The sequence below is a fragment of the Lepisosteus oculatus genome, chromosome 5, assembly GCF_040954835.1.
Source record: "Lepisosteus oculatus isolate fLepOcu1 chromosome 5, fLepOcu1.hap2, whole genome shotgun sequence".
NCBI lineage: Eukaryota > Metazoa > Chordata > Actinopteri > Semionotiformes > Lepisosteidae > Lepisosteus > Lepisosteus oculatus.
The window spans coordinates 43433499-43448107 of NC_090700.1; the positions used below are offsets into that span (position 1 = coordinate 43433499).

Consider the following 14609-nt stretch of genomic DNA (forward strand, 5'->3'; position numbering starts at 1 on the left):
TCAACACAGCTGTGACACAGAACATATACACACGAAGAAGGCTCCACTGCCGAGATGTGTTTCTTTCCTTCTATTTTCAGCCTGGATTAAACCTTTACTTATTCATTTACAGACCAGGTAGATTCCTTTGCAGACTTCGCATGCTGACGCAGAAACCCACCTGAACTACTCAGACTAGATAGTTGCTCATTTCTTGTCCAAGAAATGTAAAGACAATAATTTTCTCATCAAAGATGACAGAAGTTTAGAGCTAATTGTAGGAGTGCACGATTATGACATTGTAAAACCACAATCGGTTATGAATATATGAGAACGGCACCAAACGTAGCCTTGAACTTTTGAAATCTTGGTTTAGAGCTCAAAGATCGCGCCTAAGGACAAAGTTGAGCCACAAGCAAATCGTTGGAATGGCTGCTTTTCCTCACAATGTAGAGGAAATTTATACAACCAAGGGACTTTAGTATTCGTTTGACAGAACCGGGTGCGAGTCTACAGCAGCTCTCAATCATGATTGTATTATTTACTATTTTAGCGGGCTTGGCTTTTTTGCCGTTATTGTTATACTCCTGCTTCCCTTACCTTGGCTACGACTTTCTGTACTTCTTGGGTTTTGCCAGATGTGCAGCTCGGATGATCAAGTATAAGAAGAAAAAGCCCCTTTTCACCATTTTGGACTGTTTTTTGGAGTGGGTGAAAAAGCAGCCAGACAAGACCTTTATCGTGTTCGAGAACAAGGCTTATTCTTACTCTGAAGCGGATAAACTCAGCAGTCGAATGGCCAGGGCGATCCAGAAACATGCCGGCGTGAAAGAAGGGGATACGGTGGCGTTGTATTTAGGAAACGACCCCTGGTTTGTGTGGACCTGGCTGGGACTCGCTAAATTAGGATGTACAGCGGCACTTCTGAATTATAACATCAGGTCCAACTCTCTTCTGCATTGCTTTTCGTGCTGCGGGGCTACTGTGCTGATCGCAGCTCCAGGTACGTTGCTCTCTGTTTTCGTGGCTGCAGTTAATGCCACATCTCGACTTTACTGGTGTTACAGTAAAATGCTCTAGCAGAATTCAGACTCTTTCATCCGCTTACTCGGTAAGTTCGAAGTAAAAAAATGTTGTTCAGAACATGTCAGAACCGTTAATGCAACAAGCATTTATTGAATTATAATAACATTGTTTATGAACGATTTATTTCCACTTCACTTGAATTAACGGTATATTCCTCCCTTTACATTAGAAAAGGCGATTACAAACGGTAGCAGGCATCCAGCATAATTAGCTCTTTCCAGTTTGTATTTTTCTAGTCTCCAAACATTTCTCTTCAGAAAAGATTTTATTTTAATAAGTGCCCGTGTCTGCTCCATTTTTCTAACTTATTCTACGCTTCTAACCGATTTTCTTTCTTATATTTGTTTTGTAAATTGCTAACCTTATAACCTATCGTGCCACCAGCCATGTCACCCTGCAACTTACAACTGAAAACCCACTGAAGCTAAGCAGGTGTGAGCCTGGTCAGTACCTGGATGAGAGACCTCCTGGGAAAAACTAAGGTTGCTGCTTGAAGAGGTGTTAGTGAGGCCAGCGGGGGGCGCTCACCCGGTCATCTGTGTGGGTCCTAATGCCTCAGTATAGTGACGGAGGAGATGTAAAAACCGAGGTCCTGACTCTCTATGGTCATTAAAAATCCCAGGGTGTTAATCGAAAAGAGTAGGGGTGTAACGCTGGCGTCCTGGCCAAATTTCCCATGCCTCCTAATAATCCCCCTCTATGAGTATTTCTCAGTCGCTCAAAACCACCAAATGGAGACGGGCGTGCCGACAAGCGGACCCTGTTGATGTGGGATTAACGCCAGGGTGAGAGTACAACTACTAAAAAGCGCTTTGAGATGCTACATTTAAAGGCGCTATATAAAATAAAGTGTATTAATAATAATAATAATCAACATTATCTCAGTTGTTCCTTGAAAGCGATGATCGATATGACTGGGTAGCTTGTTCCATGCTCCCACATCCCTTTATGCAAAGAGCCCCCTCCGCTTGCCTGCAGGCTATTATTCCGGAATCGAGTGTTGCTCATCACATGGTTCGCTTTCAATTTTGTTGTAGAGCTGAAGGGCGCAGTGGAAGAGGTGCTGCCTGCCCTGAGAGAGCAACGCGTCACCGTGTTTATCCTCAGTGAGCAGGCCGACACGGAAGGCGTCGAGAGCCTCGCGGACAAGATCGAGCAGGCGCCAGATTACCCCCTCTCTCCGGCTCTGAGGTCACACGTTACTGCGAAAAGCACCGCTCTGTACATTTACACCTCGGGGACCACAGGTAGGTACACTGCCCAGGTTTAAATACTACTTTGAAAAAATTATATTAACAAATGCTTTCATAGTACAAAAGCCTATTTGCGCCACTGAGAAAAAGATTATTTCTTTTAAATTAGATAACATTCCATTTAAATGCAATAGTTAGAACCAATATTGCATCATATTTTAATAACACTGCATATAATTGTAGTATATATGCAATAATATAGTCCCATGCAAAGTACTGTTGTCATTAACAGTAGAAGAATTGCATTATTTGCCACTTTGTGCAAATGAATTAATCTAAAGTAACACTTATACTGTCTTTTGTATATATGAAGTACAACACCATGTAATTGAGCATTACTGGGTTAAATGCATGTTTTCACCAGATCTGTGAAAAACAGATTTTTTTTTTACACATCTTGGCAAAAAATACAAAATACAAGCATATTGTAACGCATAGGACCGATATTAGAGGTTGTACAAGCCAGTTTATCAGCGCGGTGATGTCACCGCCCTTCCCCGTGGATCCTGGAGTGTGTCTTCAGCTTTTCCAAGCTTCTTTAAAGCAGCAGCACCTCAAGAGCTGGGTGAAGCTGTTAAACTGGTTCAATTTAGCCATTAGTGAGCTCACCGAGCTTGTTAAGAGCCCTGAAACCTGCAGACACACCGGTCATTAAGGACCAGGATTGGGAACTCTAGCAACATCCTGGTTTGTCTCTCATGCAGAACTGAGCAGGTCAAGCCTTTATGATGTGAAGAGATCAGATATCAGCTGTAAACACTGCTGTTGTACACTCCAGAGAGACAGGTATAGTTTATGATATTAAGACATACATAAAGGACAGTGGGGCAGTGGTCAGCATTGCCCTGGGGGCCTGGGTTCGACTCCGACCCCGATTGCTATCTGTGTGGAGTTTGTATGGTCCCCCTGTGTTTGAGTGGGTCTCCTACCACAGTCCCAAGACATACTGGTTGGTTAACTGGCTGTGGTGTGAGTGTGTGCACACCTGTGTCTGTGTGCCTCTCCTGGGTTTATCCTGCCTTGCTAGGATAGGCTCTGGCTCCCCTCCGACCCTTAGTAGTTAGAAAATGGATGGGTGGCAGAGGTATATTCCAGTACTATGTACAGTAGGGACAGGTAGAAGACAGCACAATGTGAAGGGATGGGTATAGTATTGTAGCACTCTCAGGTTCATGTGGGTATGCGCCCTCACCGCTGCCTCCCACCACTGGGGACTCAAACAGGGACCCAGCCAGTTGAGCTAAAGGGAAGTCTCCCGTCAGCCCAGCGGCTGCGGTCCCTGCTATCCACAGGGAAGGGCGGTGACGTCACAGCGCTGGTAACCCGCCTCGAACAACCTGCAAAGGCGGCCGTATGCGTTACAGTATCATTAATTTATTAAACACACAACTTATTTTCTGTGGTGCAGGGATTCATAACCCTTTGTATCCTGTCAACAGGCCTTCCAAAAGCTGCAGAGATAAACCAGGAGCGGATCTGGGCAGCATCGTTCCTTCAAGGAATTGTAGGAGTGACCTCTGAGGATATCATCTACATTAATCTGCCTCTCTATCACAGCGCTGGGCTCTTAATGGGCCTGTGTGGCGCTATAGAAAGGGGTAAACATTCAATTTATGTAAAGTTAGTTAAATATTCTGGTGCACAAAGGTCTGAAACTGAATCAGCCACAAGCTGTTCTTCACTATTTTGGTCACTAATTTTATAGGCTTTGTAAAATGCCTTCTTGTCAAATTTCCAATTTTGAGAAGGAGAGCAATTAAAAAATGGTCAAGCAAAGAATTGTGGTTTCTTTAGAACTCAAATGGTGGGTTTTAGTGTTTAAGTTAATTAACACAAGTATTGCCTCTATTTTCTTGTTTAGATTTTAGGAGATAAGTCATAAACATCAAAAGAAGCATTTGGTGAGGTTAAATTGATTCAAAGTGTAAAGTTCAGGAAACAATTTGCATAATTTTAAAAATGCTATGCAGAAAATTGTACAATGCAGAAGTTGTATAAAGCATCCAGAAGAGATAAGGAGACAAGACGGGTTCCAAATAGAAGGCAGTTCAGCCTATTTACAGCTCTTTCGATTGCTTCTAATTCTGTCTGCCAATCCAGGTTCTGCAGTGTCCTGTTCTTCTGGTTTTCATGCTGTCTCTGCTCTTAATCGGTTGGTCTTATTGAACTCCCATTTCAACAAAATAAGTAACTTTTATGGTTTATGGTTTCTTGCAATGAGAACTACTACTAATACTAATTCTTTGCATTTACAGTATGTACTTATTATCATTTCAAAGTATCTCAGAGCTCTTTACATATAGGAGAGCTAACGCTAAATGAGGTGGACAAGTGAGATGTAGCTTTACCACAAGGGGAAGCTTTAGGGAGGCCAGGTTGTGTCCATAGAAACAAGGATTTTAGTCAGGACATTAGGGTTGACACTTCTACTCTTTCCAACACAGCCATTGGAATCTTTAATGATCCAATAGTCAGGTTCTCAGTTTAATGTCTCATCAGAAAGATGGCTTTTCCAGCATCATAGTGACACCGTTCACCACACTGGGGCACTGGTTTGTAAAGTTTGGTCCAGAGAGAATAGAGCACCTCCTAATGGTCCACCAATACTGCTTATATGCAAGGTGATTTTCTTTAGAACTCTCCCAGCCCAGCACTGAGCAGGACTGCCTTGCTTAGTTACTGAGATCTGACAAGACCAGGCTAGCAAAAAGTCTAGCAAAAAGGTAGCAAAACTCTTTCAACTTGATTAAAAATTGGTGCACCCCTATAGCTTTCTAAACAGCTCCTATTGATTGTCTGTTAATGACATCAGATGCTGGTGGCGTGGACATTGTGAAACCCTTCATAATAAGTGTTTTTATGCTGCATGGATGCATTCATTTAGTCAAGTTATTAAAACAGTACAATAAGTGAGAGGAGAGCTAAATCCCAGTATGTGGAAGGTGGATTGCTTCTTTTTAAAGTTTTTCCACTAACACCAGCAGCCATATCACCCTGCAACTCACAACTGGCAGCCCACTGGGGCTCAACAGGTGAGAGCCTCATCAGTACCAAGGCAAAACTCACCTTGTAGTCTTAATGCCCCAGTATAATGATGGGGACACTATACTTTAAAAAGGCACCATCCTTTGGATGAGATCTAAAACTGGGGTCATGGCTGTGGTCATTAAAAATCCCATGGTGCTACTCGAAAGGAGCGTCTTGGCCAAATTTCCCCCTGGGCTTTACCAATCGTGGCCTCCTAATAATCCCCCTCTATGAATTGGCCTTATTACTCTGCTCTCCTCCCCACTGATAGCTGACATGTGGTGAGCATTCTGGCACACTATGGCTGCCTTTGCATCATCCAGGTGGGGCTGCACATTGGTGGTGGTGGAGGGGAGTCCCCATTACCTGTAAAGCACTTTTAAATGGAGTGTCCAGAAAAGCGCTATATACTGTAAGTGTAAGGAATTATTCACATTAATGAAAACTGGAAATTGTTTAAAAACTGGATGCAAACATTCCAGCTGTTTCTTGAGAGAAGTCAGGGTATGAGCATAGACAACATGGCTGGGCAGATTGTTCCATGCTCCCAGCACCCTTTGTGTAAAAATGTCTCCTGGTCACAGTTCAAAATGCACTTCCTAGTAGTTAGTACTTGTGTCCCCTGATTTGTGTTTCACTGTTGTGTTTAGCATGTTTAGCAGTCCTTTAATGCAAGGAAGATATCTGTTTGATCTTTAACATCCTCAAAAAGGCAACATCTTATTTGTAATGTGAGGATCAGAAGAATCAAAAATTCAGTGATTTAAATTCTACACCTTTAATCTATCCTCGAACGAATCTTACCTCTATCCTACCACTGTGCTTGTCTATGTGATATTGGGGCTTAGCTGACAGTATAATTCTGACATTCGTGTTTGCCAGAGGCTTGTTGCTTGTTGCTTCTCCCAGTGGAACCCCACCATCAAGTCCTCGGCTTGTCACTAGCAACTTGCATGAGCATGAATGTGCTCCAGATGTAAGGCATGCTTCTACTTGGAAATGCCACTTTTTGTATCATTCACCACTTTTTCTACATCTTCCCTCCTAGGGATAACAGTTATTTTGCGGCGCAAGTTTTCAGTCTCCCAGTTCTGGGACGACTGTAGGAAGCACAATGTGACAGTGATCCAGTACATTGGGGAAATCCTGCGCTACCTGTGCAACACGCCAAAGGTAACTCCCCTCAGTCGTTTAAGCCTCTAGAGGTGTGCATCACAGCACAGAAAGGCCTCAGAAGAAAGAGGCGACACCAGAAGAGATTCTGCCAAGCTAAAACCTAAACTGACATTTCTCAGGTGTAACAGAACTGCTCTTGCTTCAATTTGTAAAATGATTATTATTGGTTATGTGGCTGAGAAAGACAATATTGCAGGTATGGTACATTTTTAAAGCAAGTCTGTTAAAAGATGGTTAAGGAATAGCAGACTATGTAAAAGATTTTGTGTCCTGTTGCTGTACTGCGTACTCACAGTACAATTCATACAGTACATCATTTTCCAAATGTTGATCTTGAATTGACTGTTTACTGCATCAGTGACTTTGAATATGTCCCAGCTGTTTGCCACTATATTAGTTCTCAGAGTGTAACACCAGATCTAGTTCGGGAAGAAATATGAAACTATATTACTCATGTATTCTGCTTTTTTCATGCTGTTCCTTTTTCCGAAAAGGATGACTGAGGATACAGCCCAGTGTCACATTGCATTACGTGCCCAGCTACTGTGTATTCATCTTTTGCTTCCTCTCCTCAGAAAGACCACGATCAAGATCATAAGGTCAGGCTGGCTTTTGGCAATGGTGTCAGATCAGACACCTGGTCGGAGTTTCTCCAGCGATTTGGAGATATCCGGTTCTGTGAGTGCTATGGAGCTACAGAAGGCAATGTTGGCTTTGTGAATTATGTGGGAAAAGTTGGTGCAATCGGACGGGCAAATTATATACACAAGGTACACACCGCCTTAAACATCAGATGTTTACATTCAGAATCAACAGTTACAGTGGCTAGTCTGTTAGACGGAACAGAAAGTTCGAAGAAAGCTTCAGAGCTGTTATGTCCAAAGTGCTGCTGGAGACAGAAACAGAACTGGAAGGACAATAACAGGTGTAATTTACCATTGATGCTCTCAAATCTTATCATGTAACATCCTTGAAAAGAATACTTGATGAACACCTGATAATCCATTCACCAGTCAAGTAGGTTCACTTAAAAAAGCAGTGATTCTGGGAAAGCTAAGGTCGCAGATAGTGTGACCCCATATTCAAGCACCCTAAATTCAGGAATTACTTTTGCTCTGTAGACGACTGCGTCACCTAGCAATTCTAAAGGGTGCTAGGACCCTTCTTCCCTCGCCACAGTTCTTCTAATCTCCCAGAGTCACCAGTCCATGCACAGACCAGCAACAGTCACTAGTATTGTTTAAGTGCCCTTTTAATTTTCTAGTGATCACAACTCCACCCAGTGCACATTATACAAAACCAGCTCCAAAGGACACACATTCCAGACCAGACACAAGAGCCCCACTGGACTCCAGTTACCAACGACTTGTCCCATAATAATGCAGTCCAGCAGTTCTGTCCCCCAGGTAGCTGTTTTGGTTGTTCTTAGGTATGTTCTCCGGGTCCTGACTGTCCCAAACAAGGTGGTTCTCTCATGCCTCCCCTCCTGAGTCTAATGTCAGGTACTGGGGGATGAAGATGATGCTGGGGCCTTCCTCAGCTGCTACCCTGCAGAGTTCCGGGTGTCTGGATCCTCTCCTGGGTCCAGTGCTGTCATCTATCCCACAAACCTTCCTTCTTCTGTGTCCTCCCTTGACTGGGGCTTTGGAAGCCTTCTTGACAAGGGCTCTTGACTGATCCCCAGCGGGCTGGAGGTGTGCCTGTGGCAGCTGCCAAGGGCTCTTTCAGGATATGGCTGTACACAGATGGCCAGGTGTGATGATGCATGGATCCATTGCACCCTGTCGTTCCTTAGGATCCCCTCTCCATTGCAGAACCAGTCAAGCCTGGTTGTAACCCCACACGTTACCCCAGAATACTGTGGTGATTGGTCGGCTAAACTGTGTTTTGTTTTATCATAGAAACTCTTCCCTTATGCATTGATAAAGTACGACACAGAGAAAGAGGAGCCAGTGAGAGACTCTCGAGGTTTCTGTGTGGAAGTTCCCAAAGGTAAGAACCTTTCATCACAAAAACCTTTGGACACGCATGCAAATTAATTTGAAATTTAATGTTTCAGATTTGAATTTAGGGCATTGCTGCTTTGCAGTGCTGGGGCCCTGCGTTCAGTGGGTGCTAGCTGCATGGGGTTTGTATGTTCTCCCTGTGTTTCCTCCGGGTGCTCCTGTTTCCTCCTACAGTCCAGAGACATCTGGTAGGTTAATTGGCTTCTGGAAAAATTGGATCTGGTGTGAGTGTGTCTGTGCATGCCCTGCTTTGGACTGGTGTCCGGTCCAGGGTGTACCCCGTCTTGCGCCTGTTGCTTGCCAGGATAGGCACCAGCTAAGTGTTAGAAATTGGATGGATTTGAATTTACAGCAGTGGTTTAGGGTTAAGCCTTAGTGTGATCTTGTGTCTTATTAACACAGGAGAGACGGGTCTTTTAGTGACAAAGATCACCAAAGTTGCCCCATTCACTGGCTACGCAAAAAACCAGCAACAAACAGAGAAGAAGAAGCTGAGGGACGTCTTTGAGAAAGGAGACATCTACTTCAACAGTGGAGACCTTCTGAAGATCGACAAGGACAATTTCATCTACTTTCAGGACCGAATTGGAGACACATTCAGGTCAGGAGACCAAAGGAATTCATTTATCCCTTTCGGGACTGTTCAATATTTTCTTTGTACACTGCTTGGACCCTTTGATATACAGTATATATCTGTATATATCAGAGTCTGCTGACCGGGCAACAGTTACATGTGCGGCACACACATCACTTCCTGAGAACATAAGAAAGCCCATGTGACTCATTTGATGCTAATAGTTAGCTGACCTGAGTTTCGATTCTTGAAAAGAAGCCAGGGTATTGGCTTTGGCAACATAGGCAAGATTCCTACAACCCTTCGTATAAAAAAGTGCTTCCATTCTGTTGATCTTGACGGGAGAACATTACGAATGAGAGGAGGACATTTGGTCCATCTAAGCCAATAGACAATTCCATACTCCCACAGCATTTTGTATTGAAATTCCTCCTTTTCCCAGTTTTAATCCACTTCAAGTTCGTTCCCACTTGTGTTCTCTGGTTCTTGTCTCACTGTTAATTCTGTAGTTTCACTGTAGTCTACTGGGTTGCCTTTGTCTGTGCCATTAAGAATTTTTCATATTTAAATAAGGCCCCCTAGTAGTCTTCTCTGCTCAAGACTGAAAAGGTTCAGGTATTTTCGGACATTCCTTTCATAATAATAATAATGTTTCTTTATTATTATTCTTCAACCCTGGAATGTATCTTCTTTGGACTGACATTTATATTTACTGACATATCTGTCTAGAGAAGATCTAAAATATGTGCCAACAAAACTCTTTAAGCACAATGTTTCATAATTTGTTTATAGCTCTGCAATCTATGTGTAATGGTCGTGAGCTTTTCTACCATTTACCCCTAGACTTTTTTGTAGAATTTTATTGAAAGCTTTCTGAATTTCCTTTGCTGCTCTTTAGTTTGCTAATCCTCCACTTTTGGTATCATTTGCAAACTTGACTAGTTTTCTAACTTGGACAGGAAAGTGATCATTGATATAAATAAGAGCAGTGGTCCCAGTACAGATCTCTGTGGTGTTCCACTAAACATCCACCCCACTGATTATCTCCATCAATTACATCATCACAGTTTGAACATCCACCCCTGTACTCTCTATTTCCAATTTACTCATTTTCAACCGAACACATGCATTTCCCTCACTGCCTATCAGCTATTATTAGAGAATTCATCTTTATAAGTTCTTTTCATACAGGTGATACTCTAGTTCTTCTACTAATTTCCATTGCCTTACATGTAATAGATGTTATACTTATTGGGCTATAATTGCTTGGGTTGGTTTTGTCACCCTTCTTGTGAGTGGGCTCTAAATCAGCTGTTTCCCAGTCCAAGGGCACTATCCCTGTCTTGAGCTTCTGTTGGAAGAGTTACGTCCACGGCTTCCGAATAACATCTCTCATTTCTCTGCGTACAGGCAAGGTGCCATCGGTTCCTGGGGATTTATTAATATTGCGTATTTTGAATACCTAAAACACTCCTGCCTCTTCTATGCTTTTTCTGTTTAATAAAGGACTTTGTCCTTCGTCCCTCTTCTGCCTAAGGCATGTTGTTGACCTCTTCCTTAGTGAGCCATTATAAATGCTTTGCAGGATCCTGGATACTTGAATCAGTCTCCCTCCTCTGTTGAAGCCGAAAAGGACTCAGTTTTCATTCTCTGGCTGAAAAGGGGAGTCAACAAAAACTGATCTTTATTCACTTCTGAATTGAAATGCACCTCAAGACACCCTGGAAACTTACCTGCAATTGCACTTTGAATAGGAGTCGTTAGAAGTGAAATTTATTTTTACTGGAAGCCGCCCGTGCAGCTGTGTGAAGTAATAGTCTCTGGCTGGGTACTTCTGTAAAGGGTAATAGATATCACCTATCAGCACCTATCATGTGGCTTTCTGTCAGCTAGGGCTGATTAATGGCACAGGCTAAAGTGAATACTTTTTTCCACAGTTGCGTACAGAGCAAGAGAATTCAAAAGGGACCATTTTTAAGAATTAAGTGGCAGCGGACCCCACTAGTGCAGATCAGTGTTAGACTGAAGTCCTGCACCTAGCACACACTGTTAGTAAAAAACTGAACCTCTGTTGCTTTCGAACAGATGGAAAGGGGAAAATGTGGCGACCACAGAAGTTTCGGACACATTGGTCATGTTGGATTTCGTTGAAGAAGCCAGTGTATATGGGGTGACAGTGCCAGGTAACAACACCCGCCTTTTTACCAATTTGTCCTTTTTAAAACTCCCGACATTTCAATACATTTTTACAGGACAGCTTTCAATGGAATAATATGGACCCAGGTTTCTGATATACATGTAGCTGGCGTAATGACATGGGCAGAACCAAAGAGAAATACTGCCAGCTGTGTGAGGCTGGCGGGCTCTACAGCCAGGATTCGAACCCTAGATCTTCACACCCTCATCGAGGGGTCCAGTTCTGACCTATAGTGAACTCTCTGTGCCCCTCAGTGAAGTACCATTTACTCTGCTGTCAATGAGTAACTGACCGAATGTGGAAGGTCTTGTGTATTGATTGTGTTTAACCTGCTGTGCATTTCCACTGCTCACTTTAGTTCAAATCGTATTTGGACGACTTGTTTATCAGTAAGAAACGGCTGACAAATTAGGGAAATGTATTACTTCCAAAGTTGGCTTTTGGACCTGTTTTGACCATGATGGGCACCTTGCTGTCTGTGTGTGCTCTGCGATGGACTGGGGATGGGTCCCAGCTCCCTGTGACCCTGTATTGCATGAAGTTGTTAGAAAATGGGTGAATGGTTGAATGGGTACCTTGAGAGAACACCTCTCGAAAGAACAAACTCTTCCTGGAAACACTTAAAAGTTTTTCTGCTGCTCTGCCCCATTACCTGTCTTAAAAGTTTAACAGATTTGTTGCTCATTAATTTTCACTGGAAATATATTTGTCTCGGTTAATGTTTCGCTCCCAGGGCATGAAGGAAGAATAGGGATGGCAGCGCTGAAATTAAGAAATGATGAACAGTTTGACTGCGTCTCCATCTACAAGCACGTTGCCAGCTACCTCCCAAGTTATGCGAGACCTCACTTTGTTAGGATTCAGGTAAGACTTTCTAAAACTTCACTAACCAGCAACATTTAAACGGCCATAATAATTCAGACCGGTTATACTGTAACAGTATAACAGCCAGATTAATTCTGTTCGAGCCCTGAAATTGTCATCATTCTTGACATCAGCCCCTTTACTCCTTTAATTCGCCTCCTGCATCCCTGCATCTACCCCATCTCCATCTCTGTAGCTGCTCCTTAGTCACTCTGCTCTCCATCTGGGGGTTTAGCCAAAAAATTTACTAGGACTGAAGCAGTCAGTGAACATTCTTAATACACTCTCTTCCTGGGTGTTGTTATTCCTAGTGAACCACTTGTTTGCACTGAGGGAGTGTCCCAGCAGTGTGTTACTCTGTTATATTTTCACTTTTATTATTCCACACATTTTCCTTTTCAGAAAAACCTGGAGGTCACTGGGACATTCAAGCAGATGAAGGTGAAGTTAGCAGAAGAGGGCTTCAATCCAGAGCTGATCCAAGATGCCCTTTACTTTCTGGACGAGAAGTGCAAGAAATACATACCGATGACTCAGGAGATTTACGAGTCCATAATTTCAGGGAACATTAGACTGTGAAGTTAAGGTTAAATGGTAACTTTTACTGCCATACACTGCCATAGTGACAGTAAAACCTTGCTGCCCTAAATTGTTTAAACCTAATTGTGTAACAGCAGACACTGAGTAAGGATGTGATCCAATGTATATTTTTTATGATTGGTCTAGGATGAAGGAGGACCAGAACTTGTCTGCTTAAGTTCGAGTGGGGACCTGTGTCAGTATGCGTTGGCTATGTAGTAAAAGTTAATCCCACATTAACTCCAGCGAAACTGTTGTGTTTCTTCAGTCTGTTTTTCAGTATGAAATTAACCAGTACTTGTTTGCTTTTGTTAAGCATAGAGAATGAGCCATAAAATGTCGTATTTTACTGCTTGCATAATATAATCAATACAATGTCACGTTGGATCACACTGTTGGTCTAATTCCAGTATCAAAGTTTAACATTTTTTCCAGATTAAGAAATGTTCATCATGCATGAAACACCCGTGTCTGGGGTGTTATGGGGGAGTTGGCAGAGTGGAGTGATGGGTTAAATTCAGTGGATTTAACAAATGCCTGGACAAAATGACCCATTGGTGCCTGGTCTTGGACCTACACTTGTTACCCAAGTTATTCACTTATTCAGCATAATAAATGAACTGTGCCTTTTTAACTGTCGGTCTTATGTGTCTCAGAGGTGCCTTGATGAATGACTGCAGCTCAGCTTTCACTGTACTCTAGCAGAAGTTTCACATCTCTGAAATCTCATTGATCATTGACCTAAAGCCACCCACCTAATACTTTTTCAAGTATACCATGTACAGTAAAAGTAACTCTCAAATTGTGCAATCATAAATTGGTTGATTGTGTATTAGCACACCTCAATATTATATACCACTTCTTAATCTAGGGTAAATCGTAAACCTTAAAATTAAATGTGAAATGTTAAAAAAGCCTACCATTAATAATAACTAAAACTATAAAAAGGGGATTATTGGTAATATTAGTTGAGAATTGTACATTTCCCACACCATTCACCACCCACAGTCATTTTTACATAAAAATTGCCAGAAATTAACATATGTTAGTTTGAATATTACTTTTAGTTTAAATATATAAACATCTTCATGATATAAACATGAGTAAATGTATGTAATTGGTTGTATTGGGGAGATCAACACTGGTAGAAGTTTTTAATCCATATACAGTATAAAGCAAAAAATACCCGTATATTAATATTGTACTCATCTCAATGAAAAAATCCAGGAAGAAATTGACATGACATGTACAAAAATATGATATCATGTAATTTAGTAATAAGCTCAGGGTTCTATGTTCATATTACACTGACATCATCGCAATAGTAAACGTGATTAATCAACCACATGTGAACGGTTCCCCAGTTTAAGAAGTATCATCTCAAGAGGCATACAGACATTTAATTCATGTAGTCATTCCTGATTACATTTAAATGTGATTAGTTGATTGGCAGCAGTCCAAGTTTACATGTAGATTAATTACGTTCTTTAGTATCTCCTGGGATAGCAGATAATTGGCTTAAATGTGTTTTTCCCGTAGAAGCTCCCCAAGAATTCTTTCTAGTGCTAGTCGCCGAGGCTGCAGTTTTTGACAATTCTAGTCAGAAATAAACCCTCCAGACTTTTACATCCATAGATGAGAAGAAAGTTTATTAGGTGTTAAACAGACTCTATACATTATATAAATAACTTACTGTAACATTGAATGAACTTAAATCTTGTATTGATATAAAACCTCTAAAATCATTCACTGCAATAAAATCCGGAACATCTGAGAGATGAATCTGACCAGAGTGGGCTTTAGTAATAGGGATTCAAGCATGAATAGGGCGGCTTTAACAGAGACTCATCCTGCAATGATGGAACATA

General features: G+C 42.0%; 1 protein-coding gene across 1 annotated transcript; it reads left to right on the plus strand.

Moving 5' to 3' along the window:
- The first annotated feature begins 32 nt into the window (after positions 1 to 32).
- Positions 33 to 13375, plus strand: LOC102689458 (long-chain fatty acid transport protein 2). Its single transcript, XM_006628635.3, has 10 exons — positions 33 to 982; positions 2103 to 2312; positions 3758 to 3916; positions 6394 to 6518; positions 7097 to 7291; positions 8423 to 8513; positions 8930 to 9128; positions 11187 to 11284; positions 12032 to 12162; positions 12565 to 13375. The coding sequence occupies exons 1-10, from the start codon at positions 508 to 510 to the stop codon at positions 12739 to 12741; spliced, it is 1860 nt and encodes a 619-aa protein (XP_006628698.2). The 5' UTR covers positions 33 to 507; the 3' UTR covers positions 12742 to 13375.
- The last annotated feature ends 1234 nt before the right edge of the window (positions 13376 to 14609 follow it).

Bases quoted from the DNA above. Each gene is read 5' to 3' on its own strand.
- LOC102689458 (XM_006628635.3), top strand. From the start codon at position 508: ATGATTGTATTATTTACTATTTTAGCGGGCTTGGCTTTTTTGCCGTTA. The intron at 11,285-12,031 runs GTAACAACACCC...TTTCGCTCCCAG, and splicing joins ATATGGGGTGACAGTGCCAG to GGCATGAAGGAAGAATAGGG. The intron at 12,163-12,564 runs GTAAGACTTTCT...TTTCCTTTTCAG, and splicing joins CTCACTTTGTTAGGATTCAG to AAAAACCTGGAGGTCACTGG.